Genomic DNA, 26,633 nt, shown 5'->3' with positions numbered 1-26,633 from the left:
TTTCTACCACTGGGATTTCACTGGTGTTTTGATTGTGATGGTTTGATTTGGCTTCATACCACCCCATAAACTGAAGCAGAAGTGCTGAATTTCTGCTGCATTCTGGCCTGAACTGAGAGGAAGCAAAAGTGGCCATTTGTGTGAGCAGGAAAAAAGGAAGAAGAGGCAAAGCCACATCTTCCTGCAGAGTAGTAGGGGCCGGTGAAGAGCCCTGTGGGTACTTGATACTGACACTTGCCTCTTGAAGTTCTGTCTGCAGTTGGAGGTGGGCTTATCTATCAACCAGTGCCATAACAGTTTTAGCCTTGTTGTTTGTAATACTTTGTGATGTTCACAAATGCTGCCCATATCCAGCACGTGTCTAAATGCTACAGACAAAAAACTCATTCCTAGTTCAGCCCAAAGGTCTCCTTCGGAGCACATCAGTCTTCTTGGGCTCAAGAATGGATGTTTCAGAGGTCCACATACCACCTGTGCGGTACAGAGAAAGGCAGGTAGTCAGCACTTAGAGGACAGTAGTGGATAAGGGGGTTGTGTTCACAGCTGCACTCCAGACAGTCTGAAAACAGAGATACATTCAGAGAAAAGGATAGAGATGTTTTCCCAAAGCAATTCTTCCATTGAGTGCTTTGAGGTTTTAGGTACTATGATGACATGCATCTTGAAAACACCATCGATTTGATCAGATAGGATTCATAAATATCATTAATTAAAAGTAAGAAGCTAGAGCAGGTAATTTGTAGCTGTTTTTTTCCTTTGGAGCCAGAGCCGTCTTTAACCTATTACGCAGTTTTCTTAGAGATCATCACAGTTCCACGTCAGGTGCTCAAGTTACACTAGACAGGATCCAAACAACTAACAAAAGAGAAAGAAGAACATAAAACGAGAGGTTAAAGGACATGATACGTATCACTATCTCACAGAGGCGGGAGGAAGAGAATGGCAGTGCCATTCCCTGTGCTTACACAGCAGCAGGGCACACATTCTTTCTGTTGCCTTTCCAGGGGATGGTAATACTTGTGCAGCACTTAACAATGCAAAGAAAGGAGGAGAGAGTTCAGGAAGGAGAGTTCCAGCGGAGCGTATTCCCAGAAGCAACTGGCGATCCTTCGACAATGGAGGTAATATACTTTGGCATCAGCTTCTCATTGCTGAACACCTTATTGTAAATAAAACAACTGAATAGATTTGAATTGGGTTGTCCACAAAAAGACTTTGTTTTTTTGGTCAATCTTGTTTTCAGCCTCTAGGCCCTTGTAATATGTCAAATTCTGAGTAACAGCACAACATTTCTGTACTTCTGTTTGCTTTTTCACTTTTAGGAACTCACTCTTCAGATCCCAACGGAAAACCAAGTTACCAACAAAGGCGTAAAAATAAGGATGATGAAACTGCTTCTGCTGTTCCTTATGTGAGAGCTGCCAGCAGAAAGACTGATTCTGATTCTTTGGAACCTCGAAGATCAACATATGTTTTCTACCGCACTGTGAATGCCGCCCAAGGACCAAAGTTCAGTGGATCTACAGGTGGGTTTGATTGTGATTGATTTATTATTTTCAATATTTAGTATTATTTTTTATCTTGGAAACTCATGGAGGTTGGTCTTATCCAAACTTCTGATATCTATTTAGTGTCAATTTTTGTTATTTTTGCTATTATTGTATTTTTAATGTTGGACAGGGGACTGAATTCATTCTCTTTCCATTCATTCATGGCGATATTTTCATTCATCTTTTTTCCGTCTTTCCACTGTCCTCTTGATAGGATGTACTATGTCATGAATTTGACAAGAGCCTACGGGTGGGATTCAAAGTCCTGTATCTTTCTTTTTGGAAATCTGTTTCAGATGGGACCATAATTTTACATCTTTCACTCTATTTTTAACTATCTAATCTGTCACTTTATGTAGAAATTTAGTGGTAAATAATTTCAATAATCATAAGTGAAGAAAGTTATTTCATCTTACCAGTTTCAGTCATCTCGCTTGAGCTGAGTTGAATCTCCATCTTGAGATGCCTCCCCATCTCTAATTTTCAATAAAAGGAACCTCCTTAAGAGAGTTTCTCTGCTATGTTACCATGAATACAGTTAAATTAAATGAATCTCAACATCACTGCCACATCTTGGCATTAATACTTGTGTGTATTTGGTTTGGGTTTGTTTGTTTTCTTTTAATGTTTGTTTTGGCTAAATGCAGACAAATTGGTACAGAGATTACAGAGAAAACATTATTAATTTTTGCCATAACAACCACCATTACCACTGTTGCCAATTTTCTTTTCAGCAGCACCTGAGCCATATGGTGGGAAATGCTCCAAACCAAAGAATCAGCTTGACACAAATAGAAGATTTTCGACCCAAACGGAAAGCTATGGTAATGCTTACCTGTTGTGTTTAAACTGAAAATTGTAGGATTATTTTGCAATTAATTATTTGAATTAATGTAATTAAGATGGAATTCATAGAAAACAAGAGAATTCATATTTTTAGCCAAATTTCACAGAAAACAGTCACTGGGCAGCTTACTCTGATGCACAGTCAGCTGCCCAGCACAAAAACATCCCATTGCCTTATATCGAGTGTTTGCACAAGCAGGGATAAAAGAGGAGATTGGATTACGGATTTGTTTAATTGAAAAGCAATTGGTGCCTTTGGGAAGATTTTCAACACAAGAATATTGACTTTGTTCAAGGCGCAGGTGTCCGTGGCAGAATCGCCTCCTTTGGGAGATCCCGTGAGCTTGAGGAAACGCTGCAAGATTACACATGATCTATAAAGTGCTGGAGAAAGTCTGTATTCAACACTGGCTTGTATTTCAGAGATGATGTGTGATTCACTTGATGCTTTCATTGATACTTCGACTGACAGAGTATTTAATTCACATATCAGACTGAGAGAGTCTTTCCTGAAATTGGAGCTGAAATTAAGAAACAACGTTGATGTTTATTCCACAGACAAATATACTTCAGGATTTTACAATGCACCACGTTGGAGGAAGAGAGATCCACGTGAAAATGCATACTGTAAGTGTAAAACAACCATTCGGGTAACTGATAGATATTTTTACGATTAATTCTTTTTTGCAAAAGCAACATCTCTCCCCACCTAGAAAATGGAAAATTGGCCTTAAAGCTTTTGCTGCCAAAATCCACGGGATTCTAAGCAATTCTGAGTCATTTGAAAGAACAGAGAATACTTTGTTTGTTTGCAGACATGTAATTTTGACTGTATAACTAACCCGTGATGTCTGATGTTTTACAGTGTTACTGAGATGAAAGCAAAGCATTGGAGTCTCTATCTCATGTCCCTTGTAGGAATGGCCAGAGCCTTGGTCTGCACTCCGTGCTTCATTGCGACGCTTCCTTCTTATCTCCCATCTCCGTGTTCCCCACAGATGTTACGGGGACTTTGCTCTGCAGTTGTGCAGTTTGAAATGTGGACTAGCAGAGTGTCCTTATAGTTCTTGCAAGCTTGGCCTTCTGGCTTTCACTGAAAGTTCTCCCCTGAAAGGGCAAAGAGGTGAAGTCTGAACGCTGTTGAGCACGGCCCTTTCTTGAGTTCATCGTTTCACTGGTACTCTGTTCTATAGCAGATGGTCAGTAGCACTTTTTGTGGATGGTCCCATTAGTTTTTGGAGAGTAGGAGCTTCCTCTAGGAGATCAGTCCAAAGCGGGTGGCTCAGAAAAGTGCAGCTTTGTGACTTTGTGTTTCAAAGCCCAGGTGACCCAGCTGTCAGGATGAGTTTACCCAGGGCAGTTCCATATTCTGTGTTAGGCCTTCTGATTCCAGTCTGAGATACAAATTCTGTTGAGGCACCATATAGATACAACCAACCTAAAACCAGCTTGTGAAATCCCTCCACCAGGTTTGCTGCTGTATTTGGGTTCTTTGTGCAAGTACCACACCTGCTTGGGAAGGTTTGAGAGGAAAAATACTTGAGCAGGACATTTTCAAGCATCGGTGAATTACAGTAGGATGATTGTTTTTCCCTGTTGCGTCTAGAACTGCTGAAAGTTTAATTTTTAAATTGTTTCTGAAACAGTATGTAGTTTTGCTCTAATGAATTCTGTACAAAAGGTTATGTATATCTATTTTTACAGAGGAGCCAAGAAGACTTGGAAGAGAATAACAAAGGAGAACGATATGTAGACATGAGAAAGAGATGAAATGAGTGTGTTAGTTTACAAGAAAAATCAACTGGAAAATCTATAGATGAAAAAGCAGCAAATTCAAAAAATAAGATGCAGGAAGTACACTGTAACATTTCAGAACTGATAGAAATGGAAATTTAAACTATGCTCTGGATAGTCACATATAAAGGTCTTCAGTATATTCAGTAAATTTTATCTTATGAAAATATGATAATTGAAATTATTTTACAGACTACTTTTTAATGCACAATTAATAAAAGGAATAGATACTATCAGTTTTACTTTGGACTTTCAGAGGACTTTTAATGCCAACAGCAACACTCGTGCATTCTAGAAAGTAATTGTTTCCGTGTGAAAGCCGGATCCTTAGATGGTTCAGCTGTTTGCTGGCTGTTCGAGGGCTCAGTCTGAGTTGGATCTGGAGATTTTGCCACTTGAGCAGGGCAGCAGAACTATGTGATGAACTAAATGAGCTGTGCAACAAAACTTTCAGAATGAACTGAAACATGCTGTACACACACTTTAAAGCATAAAATATTTCATTTTTACCCCAATCCAGAAAAAGGGCTGCAACTCCAGGCCTGGCAACTCCAGACCTGTCAGCCCGACCTCGGTGCCTGGCAGCGTTATGGAGCAGATCATCCTGAATGCAATCACACAGCACCTTCAGGATGGACAAGGGATCAGACCCAGCCAGCATGGGTTTAGGAGGGGCAGGTCCTGTCTGACCAACCTGATCTCCTTTTATGATCAGGTGACCCACCTGGTGGATGAGGGGAAAGCTGTAGGTGTGGTCTATCTGGACTTCAGCAAAGCCTTTGACACTGTCTCCCATAATATACTCCAGCAAAAGCTGGTAGCCCGTGGCTTGGACAAGTGCGCTCTCTGCTGGGTTAAGAACGGGCTGGAGGGCCGGGCCCAGAGAGTGCTGGTGAATGGGGCTGCATCCAGCTGGCGGCCAGTCACTAGTGGTGTCCCCAGGGGTCAGTGTTGGGTCCAGTCCTGTTTAACGTCTTGATTGATGATTTAGATGAGGGGATTGAGACCATCATCAGCAAATTTGCTGCTGACACCAAGTTGGGAGGGAGTGTGGACCTGCTGGAAGGCAGGAGGGCTCTGCAGAGGGATCTGGAGAGACTGGAAAAATGGGCCGATTCCAATGGGCTGAAGTTCAACAAGGCCAAGTGCAGGGTCCTGCACTTTGGCCACAACAACCCCCTGCAGCGCTCCAGGCTGGGCACAGAGTGGCTGGAGAGCAGTCAGGCAGAAAGGGACCTGGGGGGACTAATGGACAGGAAGCTCAACATGAGCCAACAGTGTGCCCAGGTGGCCAAGAAGGCCAATGGGATCCTGTCCTGCATCCAAACTGGCGTGGTCAGCAGGACAAGGGCAGTGATCCTTCCCCTGTGCTCTGCATTGGGGAGGCCACACCTGGAGTGTTGTGTTCAGTTCTGGGCCCCTCAGGTCAGGAAAGAGATTGAAGTGCTGGAGCGGGTCCAGAGAAGAGCAACAAGACTGGGGAAGGGACTGGAACACAAGCCCTATGGGGAGAGGCTGAGGGAGCTGGGCTTGTTTAGTCTGGAGAAGAGGAGGCTTAGAGCTGAGCTCAGCACTCTCTAGAACTACCTGAAGGGCAGTTCTAGCCAGGTGGGGATTGGGCTCTTCTCCCAGGCAGTCAGCAATAGGACAAGGGGCCATGGGCTTCAACTCTGCCAGGGGAAATTGAGGCTGGAGATGAGAAAGCAATTCTTTGCAGAGAGAGTGGTCAGGCATTGGAATGGCTGCCCAGGGAGGTGCTGGACTCACCGGCCCTGGAGGTTTGTAAACTGAGATTGGACCTAGTCCAACTGAGACTGGATATAGTCAATGGACTGGAGTTGGACCAAGGGTTGGACTGGATGACCTCTGAGGTCTTTTCCAACCCAGCCCATTCTGTGATTCTGTGAATTATCTTCAGTTTTAAGAAAAAAAACAAACTAAAGTGTACTTCTGGGTGAGGATGGACCAGGCTCGGGATCAGTACCAGGGGTGCTGCAGGAGCAGGTGTCTCCCAGCACGGACACACCGGGGGGATCTGTCGACCTCAGCACCCCTGGGCCCCACCATGGCCCAGTTCAGCAGCCCTGGGCCCGAGGGCTCAGCCCAGGGACAGCCCCACAACCAGGCTCACAGCGGTTCCTGCTGCTGCCCCGAGGGTCACCAGCCCCAGGCAGCCCTGAGCCAGAGTGCAGTGTCTGAGCTGGGCTGAGCTGGAAGGGGCTGCAAAACAGCTCAAGAGGAGGTGATGGAAGAAGGTGCCGTGCGTGTGGCACCGGGGATGAACTGACACCCTCCGTTTGGTATCCGGATCCGTGCTGGGCTTGCACATGGACTAAGCCCCAGCTCAGAGCACAAATCGCTGTTCCCAGCCCTGGGTGCCAAGCGCTGGTCCTGCTCTCTCCTCCCTGGTGCGGCCCGAGCACACGACTGCCCTGCCTGCTCCTGCCTTGGGGCTTGGGGAGCTCGGGTCAAAAGGAAAGACAGACTCGTGTGGTTATGGGATCGCTTAAGTGTCCTGGGGTTGCTTTGCTAGTCACTCTGTAACGGTTCCTGGGCTATTAAGTCCATAGGTGCCCAGAGAGGCAAAGAAGTCCATGAACCAACTTTCCTATTAAGGTTTCCTTCTTACAAAAAAACACACTTCCATTTTCTCATCAGCAACAGACTGAAAGATGGAAGCTGAAGCAGCATCTGCCTCTTGTGAAAACAGGTAACTACAGATGGTTCCACTCAGTCGATCCTTAGTTGCTTCCTCCACAGGAAACCTGTCCATTAATTTAATCTTTGGTGTACAGGCAGGGCCTTGCTGATGTTCCTGTGTAGGCAACAAGTGTGTGGATGTCAGGCTTTCTGCAGAGTTGTTACGGAGTTTTCCAGTTTCTTTTAATTCGGAAAACCTTGCTGTGTACTCCTGAAGTCTCCCATAAGCTGGTGGGTTTAGAGAAGGACGGGGAGCTCCAGTGAGCTCAGGGAGGACCAGTCAGTGTCACAGGCAAAGCAGAATGGAACTCGACTGGGTGAAAACTAATGGAATTTATTGATAGATGAAACTGCCGTGTCTCCCCCATCTTTGGGTGGATCACAGTGCACCCTGAACCGATACAGGCAGGTGTAGTCCGGGTGGCCCCAGTTGCTCAGCACTTGCAGCCTGATGTAATTCACGACCCCAGGGAGCTCGTTCTGCAATGACAAGAAGAAATGAGTCGCCTTTTCCTCTCTGGCCCGTGAGCACTGACAGAAGTGCCGCAGCGACGGCCTCGATCAGCAGCTTCCTTCCTGCTGCCCCGCGGGGGCTTTGACCTGTCGTGGTCCAGACGTTCTTATCCTGCTCTACCCCACTGGGCCACGAGAACAGCCAAGGAAGAAGCAGCAACCAGATGCCTCAGCAAATACACTGGAAAGCTCTCGCCTGCTTTGGGGCACAGGCTTCCACAGTCAGAAGACCCAGGGCTGGTGTCAGTATAATGTCTCGTTGCCTTCTCTAGAAAGCCATGGAAACAGAATGGCCTCCCTGTCACTGCTCACTGCCAGCACCAACTGAGCCCTCAGGAAGCCCAGTATTTCTGGTCTTTAACTGGCAGAACAGCAGTCGTGCATCCTATGGGATGTGTGCACTTGGGGTCCAGACAGTCAAGCTGATTCCAGCTTCTAAGCACTAAGCACCCAAAATGAAAGAGAAGAAGAGCGGCAGTCCAATCATCCGCCACCAGGAAGTTGAAGCAGAAGAAAGGCCAGCGTGGCACACGCTCAGGTCAGGGCTGCCTGTGCCCTTTGGCAGGGAAGCCTCTCCCCATCCAGCCGCATTTCTCCTCCTCTCCTGCAGTTCTCCTCCCTGTGTCCCCATACCTTCAGCTGGAAGGTCTGACTGGGATTCAGTGCCGCCAGGAAAGTGAACTGTCCCAGGAACGTTCCCTGCTCCTCGTGTTCTTCCTTGAAGCCCTACAGAGAGACAGGGGTGGAGAAAACAAGAGCGTCTGGTGCACCATGGGAGACTGAACTTCAGTCAATGAAGTACGGGGTTATTTCAGCTGCATAGTCCAAGGATGATGAGCACAAGGAAAAGACGAGAAGCTGCAGGTGGGCAGCACATCACACTTGCCTACTCAACGAGTCCAAGCTGGCAGTCAGAAAAGGAGCAGATGCTCCCAGTGAGAGGGAGGTGACCTGAGGATCACAAAAGCCACTGGGACTGGAAGTCAAGAAGGTCTAGGACCATGTACTGTCCAGCTCCTTTTCCCTGTGGCTCCTGGCGTAGCATCTTGCCCCAGAAGCTTTGAGTGGTACATTGAATAAAAGAGGAATACGATGGGAAGGGAGCGACTCCAAGGAGCCTCTTTCTTCTGAGAGATGGGAGGAGGCTTCAGGCCACTGGACTGTTTGACCCATCTTCACCCCTTGCTTAGCAATGCTGTGCAACCCCTGCCCCCCACTCCAGAGAAATCACTTACGTAGACAGCAAAGTCCTTTGGAGCTCCGGAGATGCTTTCTCCATGGAACGCTGTCCCTGAGACATGGTCCATGGTGACGGCTCTGGGAATGACCGGCATGGACAGCCTGATGAAGACGTGTCCTTGACTTCCTGGAAAGGGCCAGCAGTTGCCAGGATGATTTTCTGGCTAAAGGAGAAGAGCAAACTACATTGACATGGAGAAGGTTTCCCTGGCTCTCTCCCAGAGCTCTGCAGGCTCCTCTGCCATTCTCCTGCCGTGCCGTGCTGACAGTTTGCGCAGCGACTGGGCAGACACAGACTGCAGGAGCAGCCTGGCCTGGTAGAAGCTCCCGTGGAGAACCTGGGGCACTCTGGGAGAGGAAACACTCAGCAGGGGGACACAGGAGGAGAGCAGCTCCATGCGAGAAGGAGGCAGGAGAAGAAGCTTCGAGGAGCAAAGACAGGGAGAAAGGCAACTCTGAGCAGCGTGTGTGCTTCATTCTCACGACCTTTGTTCTACTGCTTCTTGGTGCTCCTACCTCCAGAATAAGCTCAGGAGACCTCATGTAATATATCACTGGCAGCGAATACAGGAAGACTTTTGCTTTGGCATCCCGGAGTGATGGAGAAGTCCTGGAACGAATGACGGCTGCCCCTGGAAATTAAAACATGAGGACAATCATCAGGCAGTGTCAGGAGGAATATTGCACTGTTGACTTGAAAAAGGCTTCTCAGTTGTCATCCATGTCCTTCAGTGGGTTCCCCTCTTTCTTACTGGCATGACCCCTCTGGCACACACAGCAGGGAGTCATCAAACTGTTGTATGGGGCCATGGAAAAAGACCAGACTCTGAACCAGCCTTTCTGTTCTTCCCATGGGGTCTGGCCTGTTACAGGCTCTGTCAGTGGGGGCACTTTTAGGGCACAAGGTGACCCTTGACTTCTTGCCCCTTCTCTCCTGCCCCTGGGCATGTTCCAATGCCCATCTTGTCAATCTGGACAGGAAGTGTGTTGGAACTGGTTTGTTTGTACAATGTCACAGCACCTGCTGATTTCAGGGCGTAATCCGGCATCGGGACCTGGATTTCTTCCAGCTTCTTCAGGGCTTGATTGATGATCTCCTGAACAGCCTGGAAAGGAACACAAAGGAGAGTGCCTGTTAGAAGGAAAAGGAACACGGCAAGCAGCTCCCCTGCAAGGCCAGCCAAGGTGAACAGGGACAAGGCCCATCTCAGATGGAAGGAACGCCCACATTGCCTGGAAGCCTCCCAAGTTTGCTCTGCTGTGATTGTCGGGATCAGAAAGGGGGGGCTGCTCACTCCAGTGCTCTGAATGCTGGAGCTGCGGGAAGGGGCTTTTCCTGTGGAGAGGCCCCAGCCAAGCAGCATGGACAGACAAGCCTTCCGGGCATGAGATAGGACTGGCTTAACTCTGGACCTCTCAGACCATTCTTTCTTTCCAGAACTCTCTTGAGGAGGACCACAGATCTGGACGCAGAGGAAGGTGCGACCCAGACAGCTGTCATTCCTGTCAGGGCTCTCTCTTCCCCATAAAGAAGTGTGGAGCAACAGGAAAAGGAAGCGTGGCCATGACAGCACTTGTTCCAGCAGCACCAGCCTGTTGGCTGTGACAGGGAATGGAGTAGGATACGTGCTGGAGGGAGGATAAAACCCCTGAGCAGATCCTTCTGCCTTGTGCCCTTACCCGTCCAGTAAAGCCTGGGACCTTTGCCTGCTTCAGTCCTTCTTGTAGAGCCCGCTCGGTGACATCCTCGGCACTCCAGCGCAGATGATAAAGTTGTTCCTGAAGCTTTCGGAGCTGGACGGGCAGGGACGGGGTTTCGCTCACATCTTCTAACTCGCCTGTGGTGCTCCAGAGGCTTTCTGTGCTGAACCACCCCACGTGGTAAACACCTGTCAGACACACACCAGAGCTTAGGACCTGGTCTAAGGCAGGGCTACGCCTCGGGCTGCCCACTCCACTTTCTGTGTCTCTCCCAAGTGCCAAAGTTGTCTCTCCTCTTGTTGTCTTTGACAGTGGCCGTCATGGCGTATGGGCTCTGCAATAGATGACGTTCCCTGCCCTGGACTGTGCTCCTTGTCCTGCAGAAGATCCTCAGCCCCTGGGGCAGGAGAGCTCAGCCACGGCCTCTCCCTGGGCTGAAGAGAACTGGCTCAGCCCTCCTGGGGAAGGCAACTCAGCCCTTCCTCACCCACACCCGTCCCGCTGGAGCAGGGACTGGCACAGCTCTGTGGGGACGTTCTGCTCTTAGCTGAGCTCCTCTGCTCACAGCGGAACAGGGCAGGATGGAGCCCCGAGTACCTCCTAAAGGACCGCCCTCAGGTTGGAGTTCTGCAGAGACTCACCAAAACAGAAGAGACCAAGCAGCAACACCAGGGTCGATGCCTTCAGCATCTTCATTTTCCTGCAGAGCAGCAAGGAGGAAAAGGCTGGTGAAGCTGATTCTACCCGTGCAGATCAGCAGCAGACCGGAGAGCAGCAGCAGGGACTGCAGCCCTTGAGCCTGGCGTTCCTGCCGTGTGCATTGGCTTGGTCCTGCACCAGCTCCAGTCACTGCTGGAGGTGTCACCAGCTGCACCAGTGGGGGATTTGTCACAGCAACGATGGTTTCCTTAGGGACAAAGGGCTCAAGATGGACTCTGGACTAAGAGCAGGAGTTGCAACAGGACTTGTGTCCACACTTCACATCTGTGAGGCTGAACAGGGGTTCTTTGGAAATGGAAGGGACATAACAAACGCCTGTTTCTCCTGCCCAGCATCTGATCAGCACTTGTGCTGCTCCTGTTCTCCACCCTCTCAAGAGAAGGTTCAGCCTGTGCCCCTACAGTTCAACAGCTGCCAGGGGGGTGTGTGTCTCCCCTCTCGCGGCGTTTCTTTAGCAGACGGGTTATTTCTGGCCCTTCTCTTGGCAGAACTGCAGACAAATGCAGACTGGAAAGAGGGAGGGAGGGCTGAATGTCAATGCGTGTTGGCAAACAACGGGCAACCAAGGAAGCACCAAAGAAACCCTCTGGTGTCTGGGCCCTGCTGCCCTGAGCCTGATCTGCCAAGACACAGCACACACCGCTCTGCAAGGGGGAAATTCCTCCTGCCTGTTCCAGGAGGCTCTCAAAAGGCTCACAGTGTACACTACTCAGGAATAACAATCCCCTTTTGTTCTCCTAGAGAACTCCTTGCACCCCTCATAGGATCTTGAGCCCCTTTCCTGAGGCAGAGCCCTGGTGAGGAGCTGACCAGGTTTCCCAAGGAAACCTCCTCTGTCAGGAACACAAGTCAGACCCACGGCCAACAGAGGACACGCTGGTGTCCTTCTGGTCCCCGTGGAGAGGAAAACCAAGCAGGCTCAGGGACAGAACCCACCCTGCAGAGCACAACACAGGACTCAGCTGAGCTCTCACAATTACTGCGGCAGGCTGTGTCTGGGCCACCCCCTGGGACTCTCTCTGTCCCTTCCAAAATGGACCTGTCCCTCATTCTGCAGAGATCAAAGGCTTTCTTGGCCCAGCCCTTGTGTTCATGAAGAGACTGAAAGGCGGCTGCTGCCTTCCAGCAGCTCCAGACCCAGCTCTCAGGCTGCCCTCGTGTTCCTCTCCTGTCCACCCTCCACCCACCCCAGCTGACGAGGTGGAAAAAGAACACCTGGGGAAAGGGGAGGAGGAGTTTTCAAACATACCCATTCAGACGTTCAGCCGTCTCCGTCTGTCTCTTGGTACCTGCTGAGGTGCAGGTAACAAGCATCTCGCTCGCTCAGGAGTGAGCCAAAAACTCTGCGATCTCAGTTCCCTGAAGATCGAGAGTGACCAAGGCGCATTAGAGGCCCAGACTTTACTGTGTGTGTGTGTTGGTGGTGTTTATTTTCCAATCAGTCATGATATTTTGTTCATCCCCTTTGTAATTCATTGTCTGCTTTTCCTTTTTAACCCACTGGCTCTATATATATGTAGCCATTCTCTCTGTGTATTTAAACAAAATGAAGGACTCTGCAGTGACATTTTTTCTCTGAGATTCTTCCTCCAAGGCCTATTTTGAGCTGCAGGGACAGTTCCTGTGATGGGAGGATGGGAAAAAGTCCAGCATGGCAGCACTGCCAGGGAGCACCAGCGCTTGTTCTTCCAGAGCTGTTCTGGTTCCACTCCCACACTCTCCTTCCCTTCCCTTGTGTTGGTGCAAGGCCTGAGTGCTCTGGCAGCTTGGTCACCGTCATGGTCACCAATTTAGAAGATCGTGGTGTAGTTACTTCTCTCTGGGGAGGTGAAAGTCCACAAGAAGCCTAACGGGTTGGGTTCCCTGCATGAAGGGTAGTTTATGAAATGGTTGAGTTTTCATTGATAGTGGGAAGAAGCAAAAGAGACAAAAAGAAAGTCAGAAAGTGCAACTTGAAAGATGAGGACTGGATATCAGGAGGAAGAAATGTCACTGGAAGGGCAGTGCTGTGGTGCAAGAGGTCACCCAGAGGGAGCTGGATCAGCCCACGCTTTGTGTTCCAAAGAACAGCCAGTGAGGGTGCAGACACACCAGTGAAGGTGCAGAAATGCTGGGGTGAGAGCAGGTAGGGAAGTGAGATGGGTGCCTGCAGGCTGCAGGGAAAGAGGGGCAGGTGTAGGACTGTGTAGATCAGCCTGTGGTGGAGATGGCAAAGGGCACTGGCAAGGTTGGAAGGGACCAACAGAACCCAGGTCTCTGTCCCCTTGGCCATGGCAGTTGTCTCTGCCACTGAGGCCTAGGAGAAGACACGTTGTCCTCATGGCACTGGGGCCTCGTTGCCTCCTTGCAGCCCCATGGGGAAGCTGGAAGTTGTTGTACCAGTGTTGTCCTTCCCTCGACCTTGCACCCCCGCATCCACGGTCCCAGGAAGAGCCCTGAGCCGTGTGTGAGGGACAGGATCCCCCTTCCCATTGCCTGGAGGTCATGGCTTCTCCTTTCTGCTTCAGAAAGCCAACCAAGGGGTTTCTCAGCATCAGAGCTGAAGAAAAGACTAAAAGGAGACCTCCGGTTAGCTTCATCTTCCTCACAAGGGGAGAAGGAAGGGAAGGTACTGATCTCTTCTCTCTGGTGACAGTGACAGAACCCAGGGAATGGCAGCAGATGTGCCAGGGGAGGGTCAGGTTGGACATGAGGAAAAGGTTCTTCCCCCAGAGGTGCTGGACACTGAACAGGCTCCCCAGGGAGGTGTCACGGCCCCAACCTGACAGTGTTCAACAAGAGACTGGACAACGCCCTCAGACACCTCAGACCCTCAGATCACCTATTCCTTGGGGTGCCTGAAAGGTCAGTGGGACAGAGATGGTGTTCAGGGGTCTCTTCCAACCTGCGTTATTGTAGGATTCCATGAATCTTTTCCCTGGAGAGCTCTTTCAAGACAGAATAGACAGAAGAAGAAGAAACACACAAAAAAGAGGCAGAAGCAGAGATATAAAATGCTCCAGTGTAAATGCAGCAGCTCCTATGAGGAACGTTTCTCCACTCAAACCCTTGATAGGAAATCTATTAGATAAATTCGATGAAACCAGCTTAGTTTGATCTGCTCACACACTGGACCACAAGGAGGGTGATGGCTGGGTGCAATGTCATGGGGTCACCTGTGTCTCAGGAACTCATAGTCCAGTAGGAAGCCAATGGCTGTGGAGGGGACTGTGAGGTCACTTCTGCCTCTGCAGGGGATTGGCCAACAGCAGGAACATGGCTGGGAAAGGGACTGTGGGGTCACACATACGGGACAAGCAATCAGGCCCAATCAGCATGGGTTTGTGAAAGGCAGGTCCCGCTTGACCAGCCTGATCTCCTTCTATGACAAGGTGACTGGCTGAGCAGATGAGGGAAAGTCTGTTGTGGGAGAGTGAATCCGCCACACAGGATGTAGGTGTTGTGTACTTAGGCTGCAGTAAAGCCTTTGACACCGTATCCCACAGCATCTCCTGGAGAAGCTGCAGCTCATGGCCTGGATAGTGTATCTACGATGGGTAAAGAACTGGCTGGAAGGTATTTTGTCCCCTGGAGCCATTTGTTCCCTTCCTGTTCACATGGCCATCCCATGACTGCGTCACTGCTCTCTACCCCATTGTAGACAGGCACAAGGCCTTCTCCACCTGGACCTCCCACCAATGCCACTGTTTTCTACAGCACCCTCATCCTTGACTGCGGGATGCCCAGAACAGCCCTCCCAAGACAGTTTGACAAAGTCTTTTTTCTACACCATCCCCACATCCCTGCTCAATCGCCTCATCCACAGCTTAAGGACCAGAAAGGTCGGGTACAAGTGGGGCACTGAGAAAAATGCTCAGGGAAGCTTTGAGGTGCACAGAGAGCCCATCAACATGTTGGCCTGCAGTTCTCTTCTGAACAAACCCAGAAGACCTGGACAACATTTGCTGTGTCCCAGAAACTTGCCTGAAAGTTCGTGATATGGAGAAAAGGTTTGGTCTGGGAAGGGACAGACAGGTGCTGTGGAACTGGCTGGTGTGACCATGAGACATTTCTCAAACACTTCAGAAAAGTCCTGGCTCTCAGGGAGGCTGCATGGTCAGCTGAGAAAGAAAATATCAAAAATGACTTATCATAAAACAATTGTGGTTGGAAGAGACCCTTAAGATCATCGAGGCCAAACATAACCTAAATCTGGCACTAAACCATGTCCCTAAAAACCACATCTGTGTGTCTTTTCAACACCTTCAGTGATGGTGACTCCACAACCTCACTGGGCAGTCTGTTCCGTTGCTTCAAAACCCTTTCCCCATAGCATTTTTTCCTAATATCCAATCTAAACCTCCCCGTGTGCAACTTGAGGCCATTTCCTCTTGTCCCATCACTTGCTACTTGGGAGAAGAGACCAACACCCACCATGATAAAACCTCCTTTCAGGTAGTTGTAGGCAGCACCAAGGTCTTCCCTCAGCCTCCTTTTCTCAAGGCTAAACAGCCCCAGCTCCCTCAATCACTTCTCACAAGACTGGTGCTCAAGCCCCTTAGCCAGCCTTGTCACCCTCCTCTGAGGGTGTCACCACCCTCTTTCCATCACTTCAGTGTCTTCCTTGCCATGAGGGGCCTCAAACTGACCCCAGGGTTCAAGGTGCAGCCTCACCAGAGCCGAGTACAAAGAGATGATCACTTCTCTAGTCCTGCTAAAACTCAGATTGAATCAAGGCTTGAACACCTGGGTGTGGCCCAGTTGGTGACAGGCTGGACTGCAAACTCCTGAGGTCCCTTCAACCTCAGATCTCTTATGATCCCATTGTCATGTTGGGCTCTGTTTCTAAGCGGAGCAGAGCAGACGATGATGGGGCAGGATCCACCTGTGCTGTAGGTGACCATCTGAACCAACATCTCAGCCAGGGAACCAGCCAACACCTCCGTGTGACACTCTGGGCAAAGTGTGAGGAGTCCTGGGCAGGGAAGGTTTAGAGGGCATGGGGCGCTGTGCAAGACACAACATGATCTTGGCTTAATGCCTGCAGGCCCATCGGATGTCAGTTAACGTCAATGAAAGTTAAAATAAAAAGAACTGAAGACAAAGATTCAAAGCCAAGGAAGGTGTCAACATAATTTTTTTTCTTTTTTCTTTTTCTTTTTTTTTTCTTTTTTAAGTCTTTGGCGGGGTTTCTTTTCTTTAAAAATGGAAGAGTCTCCAGAACTGGGGATGGATTCAGGACACAAATGTCTTCATCTACAGAGACACAGACACCTGGTGCCAGTGTAGATGCCCTGGGAACCCCTGTTGAGGCTCCACCTGCATCGCAAGGTTCTCTGGTCTCCCCCAGGTCCTGTGTGATAGATGCCAATCCCAGGCCAGCACCTCAGGTACACTGGGGCCCCTAAAATGGCACTGGCCGTTTATGGTGAGACAACTGATGACTGATGTCTGTCTTGAAATGTGCACTTTTTTATTGTTGTTTTTTGCTGTTGTTGTTGGTGGTGGTTTTGTTTTTGTTTTTTGGGGGTGCGTTTGTTCGTGTGGGTTTGGTTGTGGTTTGTTTGGTTTTTTTTAACATATTAACTAAAAAAAAATAAAAGGCCAAAAAGTGATTATGGGGAAGAAGTGTACTTAGGGTAGGAGAAGAAGTATTGGTCTTCCCCTGTACTTCTATTACCAACGCTCTATTATTTCATCTCTCTCATCATTCAGGAGTTTCCGCCTCTCCTGATTAAATGTCCATGTCAAAGGACAACTTTCCAGCAGATTGTCTGGACATTCGCCCTTCCCAGCAATCTCAGGTTTCTCCTCCACTTGCTCTTTGGTCATTCAGTTGCCTCTCAACTGTCTGGTTTCTGCTTTGAGCTTCAGGGAGTTACACACTTGGCCATCTCCACCACAGTCCATCCTACACTGTCCCAGGCCTGTGGCTGTTTCCCCACAGGCTGCAGACACCCCATGCGCTTCCCCACCTTGTTCTCAGCCCAGTGTGTCCCCACCTGTGCTGCTGTCTCTCCATCCTCACCAGCTGTTCCTGCAAACACAAAGCCATGGCTGATCCAGGGTCCCTCTGAATGTCCACAGCACTGCGCTCAGAATGACATTTCTTGATCCTGAGCTCCACTCTGGACATCCAGAGCTGCAGTTTCTGATGGTTTTCCTTTCTCATGCTGTTCCCTCTACCAAAAAAGCTGTTTCCCAGGAGTGCACACCAACTCTGTCCCAGAAAGTGACCAAGATCTGTTTGGATAAAGCCCTGAGTAATTTGGTCTGACCCTTCTTTGAGAAGGAGGTTGGTCAAGACACCTCCTGAGGTCCCATCCATCCTGAAAGAACAGGATTGATGTGGGGAGAACATTGATGATCTGTTACCTGGAAGTCAGCAAGGAATCCAGCATCATTCCCTGCAGTAGTCTTGGATCTAAGGTAGGATTAAGCCCAGAGTAATCTGGTCTGACCCTACTTTGAGCAGGAGGTTGGTCAAGACTGGCCTTGATGGGAAGCTTCTGCTTGGGACCCCTCCAGCATCTGGGCAGAGGGACCACCCTGACACCACCCTAAAGATTCCAGCCCTGACCTTGAGCAGAGCTTGTTCCTGAGGACGCTGCTGTGAGTGCCGGGGGGTTACAAAGCTGAATTTCATCTTGCAGGGGTGGATCTTTCTGCACTATTTGCAGGAGATCCAAGGCTGCCAGGCCTTCTTTTAGGAAGTTATATTGATAGAGCGAACTAACATTTTAAGGGTTAAGCAACTATATAATAAGGGCCTACTAACAAACTAACATTTTAAACCACATAATTAATATCTAGTTTAGAGCTGCATGTAACTAATTGTGCTAAATAAAAAAAAACACAGGACTTTATTAAATGCCGAGATAACAAGTTTTACAGCACCAGCTGCAACCTTGAGGAGACAAGTTGGCCAAGATTTACAGCAAAAAGGAGGCACCAGTCTGGTTCCAGTCGGTTTGGTAGCTTGGATTCCAGCCAGTTCCTCCTAATGAGCCAAAGGTAAAAAGTCCACTGTGACGAAGCTGAAGGAGCCTTCATCCAAAGAGCCCTAAAGACCCTTCCTCAAATTCACCAAGTGACACCGCGCAGGCGCAACAGGGGAGGGTCAAGGAGGGGAATATGGAAATGGTGATCTGAGACTCATTTTAATAAAAAGCAGGAAAGGTCATGAATATGTATAGACGTTTCTGGGCTCATTATGAATATGTAACACCTTACTGTATTTAAGCACACCTCTTATTGTTTAAAGGTGTGCGTGTTGGGCAGAGCGAATCCCCCGCGCACCCAGCGCTGTTTTGCTTATGCTCTAATGAACACGTGTTTAAGGAATACAAGGAATTGGATTAAATGTTGTTTATCCATAGAAAAAGCGTAAGATATTTATTTCAAAGGGTTTGGAGAAGAAGCCATCTGAGGAGCAGTTAAAGTCACTTGGTTTGTTCAGCCTGGAGAAGAGAAGACTAAGAGGAGACCTCATCACGTCTACAGCTTCCTCACAAGGGGAGGAGGAAGGGCAGGCGCTGATCTCTCTGGCAACCAGTGACAGAACCCAGGGAATGGCAGAAGATGTGCCAGGAGAGGTTTAGGCTGGACATGAGGAAAAGGTTCTTCCCCCAGAGGTGCTGGACACTGAACAGGCTCCCCAGGGAGGTGTCACGGCCCCAACCTGACAGTGTTCAACAAGAGACTGGACAACGCCCTCAGACACACGGGTGACCTGTGGGGTGTCCTGTGCGGGGACAGCAGTTGGACTAATGGTCCTTGTGGGTCCTTCCAACTCAGGCCAGTCTGAGCTGAAATGGCTCCCGAACGATCTTTCTCTCCCGCACTGAAGGCGCAGACACTCCGGGACAGCCCGGGCGGGTCTGACACGGCCGGTGCCGCTGCCTGCCCGCCCCGCTCCGCCCCGCCGTGCGGCGCCGCTCCCCGCGGCTCCCCCTGGGCCCGGCCCCGGCCCCGGCCCCGGCCCCGTTCCGCCTCGGCCACCTGGCGCTCCCGCTGGGCCCACGGCTCCTCCTTCCCCTCGGTCACGAACACACACGGCACCTCCCGCTGCCCCGCGCCCCGCCGCCTCATGGCCCCGGCCACCCGAGCCCGCCCGCTCCCAACGCCGGACCAGCGCCGGGCGGAACTGCGGCTGCACCGCCCCGCCCTGCCCACGGGAAATGGAGTCCGGCCCGCCCGCCCGCCAGGAGCCCCGCGACGCACCCGAGCGCTGGGGAGGGCGGCCCGGGACAGGACAGGGCAGGGCGGGACAGGGCGGGCGCGGTGGCCTCGGGGCACCTCCCCAGCAGCCGTCAGCGAGGCGGGGGCCTCCCCTCTCGGAGGCGCCCAGCCCGGCCGCGGGCCCCGGGCCGTGGGGAACTCTCGGCGTGGGTTTTGCCCCCGTCAGCACAGGGGCCTCCGGGTGGTTCCCGGGCTCTGCGCCTCGGGATGAACCTCGGAAGCTGTGCTGGGCTGCCCCTGGCTGGACAGCAGGTGCCCACCAAAGCTGCTCTGGCACTGCCCTCCTCAGCTGGGCAGGAGAGAGGAGAGAAACAAAACACTCGTGGCCGAGATGAGGACGGGAGACATCGCTCACCCATCACTGTCACAGGCAAAACAGACTCCACTCGTGGAAACTCATTCATTACCAATCAAATCTGAGTGGAGCCATGAGAAATAAAACCTCAGTCTTAAACCACCTTCCCAACACCCCTCCATCCAAAGAGCTACAGCAAGAAAAATGTTGGGCAGAAGGGTTTTGCTTAGAAAACGGTCAATAGGGTTTGTCTTTGCATTATCAAAGGGCAAATGGGTTTGTTCCATTCTGCATTAAAGAAACACTGGGATGGGAGACTCTGCAATAGCCCGATTTTCTGTCATTTACACTGGAGCAATGGAGATGAAGGAAGATGTTGTGAAAAATGCAGTTGTGATTCGTGCTAAGATGTTTAATGTTTACAGATATAACCAAATGAGGCACGGGCTCTGAACTTGGAAAAAGGTGGTTAAGTTCTATGTAAAAAGTTATGAAACTTGCTTATGAAGTTATATTGACAGAGGGAACTAACATTTTAAGGGTTAACTAAACTTATAATGGGTACCTGCTAACAAGCTAACACTTTAAGGCTTAGTCACACAATAAATGCTCAGTTTAGAGCTTTATGTTAAGAAGAACAGAACCCCATCGAATGCCAAGATAAGAAGTTTTACTGCACCTAGCTGTGAACTTGAGGAGACAAGATAACGAAGATTTACAGCAAAAGGGGGCGCCAGTCTGGTTTCATTCAACTTGGCAGCTTGGGTCCCAGTCAATTCAACATAATGAGCCAAAGGTAAAAAGTTCACTGTGATGAAGCTGAAGGAGCTTCATCCAAAGACCCCCAAAGACCCCTCCTCAAATTCACCAAGTGGCACTGCACAGGCGCAACAGGGGAGGGTCTATGGAAATGGTTATCTGAGACTCATTTTAATCAGAAGCGGAGAAAGGTTATGAATATGCACAGGCGTTCCTGGGGTCATTATGAATATGTAACACCTTACTGTATTTAAGCACACTTTTTATTGTTTAAAGGTGTGCGTGTTGGGCAGAGCGAATCCCCCGCGCACCCAGCGCTGTTTTGCTTATGCTCTAATGAACACGTGTTTAACGAATACAAGGAATTGGATTAAATGTTTTTTATCCATAGAAAAAGCGTAAGTTATTTATTTCAATTGGTGACCCCGACGTGATAACCTTGGATAGCTCTGTTACCTCAGGTTCAAGGGAGGTGCCCCACTTTAATAGTGGCCCTTGGACTCGGGTGTGCGGAGAGCTACCAACGTTATTCAAAATTAAAGCATAAGCAAAAGAATTGAGAAGAATTGAGCTCACTCCCCCTGAATGCTGCAGTTTACCTGTAATCCAGAGTGCACGAAGGTCCCGACGGGAAAAGTGGACTGTAAGTACCGCCGGGTCGGGTAGGTCCTGATGAGAAAAATGGACTGTGAGTACCATCAGGTCGGGTAATGTGATTGTGTGATTGGTGTTGTTTGAGACGCAATCTGGTTGCGAAGCGAGTGCGGAGTCCTTCTAAATGCAGTTCCAACACCCCGTGAGGGGCTTGGCCACTGAAGGGACAAAGTGAGTGAAGCACACTCTGTGTTGTGGGTTTGAGCCCTACGTTGTAAGATAGTTGTAGTGGGTTTGATCCCCATGTTGTGAGCCAGGTTTCGTGGGTTTGAGGTTCCCACAAGAGGTCGAAGGGGAGCGACCTGCCGGAGATACCCCCCCTTGACAGTCCCTTGGCGGGGGGGGTCATGTTAGAGTTTTGGACCCCCAACAGTCCCTAGTGGGGGGATCATGCTAGAATTCTGGGATGAAGAGAAGTTCACTCAAGGAAAAAGCAAAGGATAAATGGACTCAAGGAGTGAACCCCCCTTGTTTATAACAAAATCCTGGGCAGATATAAGAAAGAAACTAGAAAAACTCAAAGAGATAAGGAGAAACAAAGAGTTAACTCATCCCTCATCCCATCTGTTGGGACGGGACAGTTTATTTGGTGTCAGAACTGGGATATTCTGTGAGAAGCGGTTTGGGGGGGGGATAGGAGCCAGAGGCTCTAAAGGAGGACGGATCGGTCTGTGCTGTGTTCTCCGGCAGTGGGTCATGGCATCCTGGGTCAAGCCAGGCCTGGACTGCTCCCTGATATTGAGTTTGCTGAAAGATTATAAGGTTTGCCAGAGTCCTGAGGGTCTTAGGTGGGCTTCTGGACATTGGTCGTCTCCAGATATTGTAACTGAGCAAATAAGGGACTTGGCAAAAGAAAGCAGATTTGAGATTTCTGCTGTTTTGGAAGCAGCATTGATAGCAGCCCCGAAAGACAAGCAAACTGAGCAAGAGATCATTAAATCACTGTAGACAGATTTACAAGCAGAATGGTTTGAACTTCAGCAAGCGGAGAGAGAATTAGCTGATAACAAATGAATCACAGAAAAACTTGCAGAACAGTCTGCAAGATGCCTTTTAGTACTAGCTTTTTTTTTGTGGGTATCTTTTTGAATGTGTTGCAGTTTCGTAAGTCTTTGCCTGTTGTATGGTATAGTAAGATCACAGATTGATCCAAAATGTACATTTTGTGATGATGAGCAATTTGGCTCTTGACTGTGTGAATGTGGTGATGGGGTTTTGTGTGTGATAGCCATTGCTTTTCTTTCTGGCATGCTGGCTTTGTTCTGGCATCTGGACTTGCACGGCTCTATGATAGGCTGTGTCTCATCTCGGTGTGCTGGATTTGGCTCTTTTGTATGCGCACCGGATGGGGGGATCCTGGTTTGGGGATGGCGGTTGTGGCGCCCCAGATGAGACACTGATAAAAGCCTTGCCCGGTCCAGCTCGCTGCGGCGGGGGGGCAGGTGCCCATGGGCTCCAGCCGCACTGACCTGTTTTGTCAGGAGCCCCAGCGGTGCCTCCACCTGCTGAGCAGTGAGCGGTTCAAAGGTGCGATGCTAAAATTGAGATATTGTCTTGAAGAAGTGTAATTGTGATCTGTTCGCATATTTGAACTTGGCATTTGGTTTGCGTGTCTGAGCTCAGTATTTTAGTTAGTATATTTAGATTTGGTACCAATAGAATTTGTTTGGGGAGATAATTACAACATGAGAACCGGTTCCATTATTAAAGTACCACCTTGCTCCCCCTTATGATGCATCTGTACACATGAGAGAAAATTAGTGGGGGAAGTGCTTTGAATGTGAAATTCTGAGTTAGCTGTATTGCAGTTAGTGTTGTTCTGTGGATAGACTGATTTGGATCTAAAATTTATGTAAGGGATTGATGCTTAATACGCTGCTTATTGACATCTGTAAGAAATTAGAAAAGGTAGGAGCTGAGGGATGTAACTATTGCTCAGCTAATTGAAATTGCATATAAAGTTTATAGACGCAGGAATTAAATGAAGAGAGAAAAAGGGCAAGAGGAGCCCGAGCCTGTGCCCGGCAGCTTCCCCTTGATAAGCTGCGGAGAGAAGAAAAAAAAAAAATAAAAAAAAGAAGGCAGGGGAGAGCGGCGGCTGCTGGAGCTGGAGCGGCAGCTCCTCTCCTCCGGGCTCGCCGCCCGCGGGGGATGGAGCGGGGGGGGGGGCAGTCGCCGCCTGGCCCGTTCCTGCTGGGCTGCTTTGTTGTGTGTAACGCGCACAGAGCACGTGGATTTCCCCTTAGATATCCACCTTCTGACCCAGGTTCAGAAGTAGGAATTCGGCCAGTAATAGAGAAATTCCTGCAAATAGGGTTATTAAAGGAGTGTGAGTCCAATTACAACACGCCTATGTTGCCTGTCTGCAAGCTAGATAGGTCATATTGGGTGGTTCAGGACTTATGAGATATAAACAAAATAGCTGAGGACCTCTACCCAGTGGTAGCAGACCCATACACCCTTCTGAGAGTACACCTAATTTGACTTGGTTTATCATTTTAGATTTAAAAGATGCTTTCTTTTGCCTCCCTCTCCATGAAGCTAGCCAGACAATATTTGCATTTGAATGAGAGAACCCTAAAAATAAAGGTAAAACCCAGCTCACTTGGACGGTGTTGCCACAAAGATTCACGAATAGCCCGACAATATTTGGAAATCAGCTTGCTAAAGATTTTGAATCCTGGGAAGCCTCGTCTGATGAGAGACAGATGCTACAATATCTGGGTGACATTTTAATCGCTACTAGAACCAAGGAGACATGCGTGACCTGGACCATATGGACCAGAAACACCTGCAATGGAATAAGGAAGCCACACGAGCCTTTAAGGAACTTAAAAAGGCTTTGATGTCAGCCCCTGCTCTAGGACTCCAATACGTGAGTAAACCATTTTTCCTATTCTTTCACGAGAAACAGGGAATAGCCTTGGGTATATTGGCACAGGATCTTGGCCCATATCAACGAGCAGTGGCCTATTTCTCCGAACAGTTAGACGCAACTGCAAAGGGGTGGCCTGGATGCCTGCAGGCAGTTGCTGCAGTGGTACTGAATATACAGGAGGCCTGGAGATTTACCATGGGTCAGAAAATGACTGTGCTAGTATCCCATACAGTGTCTAACAAGATGGTGTAGAAATTATCGTCACTAACGTTGTCAACCCAGCTTCTTTCCTCAGTGGTAACTTTGGAGAACCAGTTCATCATGACTGCCTGGAGACCATCAAAGCAACATCATCCAATTGACCAGATCTAAAAGACATTCATATTGAAAACTCTGACAACTGTTTTATGGATGGAGGGTTGTGCATGTGCACAGAGCAATTTGGAAAGAAAAGGGACTTTCGAACTCTCAAAGCAAACATATCAAACGTGCAAAGGAGATGTTGAAACTATTGGAAGTAGTTAAACTTCCTAAGAAAATGGCAATCATGCATAGGGCACACCAGAAAGTGAGCTCGGAATCAGAAAAGGCTGGACAGAGAGGCAAAACAAACGGCTAAGCAAAAGGTAAAACCAGAAAGTGCTCTAGTCCTTGGGGGACAGGTCTCTTTAAAAGGTAAGCCAGAGTATACTAAAGAGAATCAAAACTCATCATAGATTTAGAGGAATAATATAATAAGGAAGGGTGGGTTCACACCCCTCAGGGAAAACTTATTGTCCCCTTTCCTGTAGTTTGGCCTTTAGTAAGGGAAGAACATAAGAAAGGATTTTGGGGAATAGAACCGCTATGCAAACATTTGATTAGGGAAACAGGAGCTAGAAATTTGTCTGTCACTGTAGAACAGGTGACAGCAGTGTGATCTTTGCCTCCAGACTAATCCCAAAATATGCCCAAGCTAGAAATGGGTCAAATGGGGAAGGGGAATGGGCCTGGACCACAATGGCAAATTGAGTTTTCAGAACTCCCAGGAAAAGGGGGGCACCAATATTTGTTGGTATTAACTGATACTTTTTCAGGCTGGCCAGAAGCATTCCCCACCCGGACAGCAAAAGTTTAGGAGTCTTTTGCAGAAAACTTTGGGAAACTACAGAAACAGCGGTTCGGGCTGCAGAGAAAGGATGGACACACGCCTCTCGAGTTAAAGGACCCCTGACGGAAGAAAGAACCTGGAAAGTAACTCAAGGATAGGGGGAATTGAAATTAACATGGGATTGGTGATGTAACTACTATCAGTATTGTTCATATGAATGTCCAGTATAAATGAAAATCAGAATGTTTTAATAGTTAAGCATGTTGGACTAAGTTGTATATGTAATTCTTTTATCTGTATTTGATGTTTAGGTTATAATGAACTGTGGTATAAGCATATCCACAATGGGAAATTACCAACAGGATTGTGTAATAAGCATTTAAGAATAGAAGATAAGGAAACCAAAGCTAGGTTGAGAATTCTAACAGTCACTGGAAGAATACAAAAAGAATAGTGAAGAATGATGGGAGGTATTTACTAAAGGGGTGTGTGGGAATTTAGAGAGTCCACCAATGATAGGAAGAATAGAGTGTAAGAAGAAAAATCAAATTTCATGTTGTCCTGTTGCTCCTGGGAAGTGAAGGCCAAGAGTTTGGAATACAATAAAAAGTCATCACCTAACGGCAAAAATAGGAAAGGCGGGGACACTACCCTTGCTGCCGAGAAGATAATGAACTCAGCTGCCAGCTGCAACCTGGTAGGCCAGAGAGGCAGAGGGTGTAGAAACCTGGACCTGATCCTCTTGCTCGGAGTGGTGACTTATTGTTCCCAACTTAGCCTTGCCAATCCCTGTACCAAGCGCTATGAGCACGTGAGAATAGGACGACTGACACAATATGTTCTCAATTATCACACTCATTAATTCTGGATGTTATGATAGAACAAAACTGAAAAATGTGAAATCCAAGGGCAGAAGTTATGGGTAGCAACTAATCTAGGGAAAGGTGGACTCGGTGTAGGCTCTGTCTCCTGCCCTAGGGGAGAACAGAGTATCTGTTTTTCACAAACTGGCATGTGGGGCTATTCAGATGGAGGGGGAGTGCAAGATCAGTATAAGGAGGAGTTAGTTAAGAGTGCTACTCATGAATTGAAAAGAAGGCAAGAGAAACAGAAAGTGGTACAGAAAAGCAGTGATTGGTATGAAGAAATAAGGCAAAAAGACAAGGGATTACAATTAACAACAGTAGGGAAAAACCTGTTTATAGATCTTATGGAAAAGATAGCCCGGGAATTAAATGTCACATCATGCTGGATATGTGGGCAGTCTCAAATGGTAGAACAGTGGCCTTGGAGAGGAGAGAGTGTAAGCCCAGAAGGATTACTGGTATGGAACAGAACTCATGTAACTCGGGGAAAAAGACCGGAAGGACGGGTATTAAGTCACTTAATAATAGGGCAGATATGCATATCAAGGGATGATGGTAAACTGGATTTTACTGAATACATTGGGCAAACCCCTTGTAAGTTAGTGTTACGAGTAAATTCATCAAATACTTTTATTCCTCCCACTTGGTGGCCAGGTCCACCTAATGGATATTGGTCTCGAAATTGTAGCCTGGGAAACGAAACGATATGCTGGAAGAATCGAAGCAAAGCAAATCCTTTTGAGGAAATTGGGGATTTAAGGAGATATTGGCAGAATCCTGGCTCTACCGATGTAAATGAACCATGGAA

The 26,633-nt window shown here is 48.6% G+C and overlaps 1 protein-coding gene across 1 annotated transcript; it reads right to left on the bottom strand.

The window, feature by feature from the left end:
- Positions 1-7,506: 7,506 nt before the first annotated feature.
- Positions 7,507-10,665, bottom strand: LOC135576257 (SUN domain-containing protein 3-like). The gene is made up of 5 exons (XM_065040026.1): positions 10,596-10,665; positions 10,323-10,531; positions 9,664-9,748; positions 9,159-9,274; positions 7,507-8,806 (listed from the first exon to the last, which is right to left on the bottom strand). Exons 1-5 carry the CDS (start codon positions 10,663-10,665, stop codon positions 8,579-8,581), a joined length of 708 nt encoding a protein of 235 aa, XP_064896098.1. The 3' UTR covers positions 7,507-8,578.
- Positions 10,666-26,633: the final 15,968 nt, after the last annotated feature.

Source organism: Columba livia, chromosome 24, assembly GCF_036013475.1.
Source record: "Columba livia isolate bColLiv1 breed racing homer chromosome 24, bColLiv1.pat.W.v2, whole genome shotgun sequence".
NCBI lineage: Eukaryota > Metazoa > Chordata > Aves > Columbiformes > Columbidae > Columba > Columba livia.
This window is presented reverse-complemented; position numbering and strand designations above follow the sequence as displayed.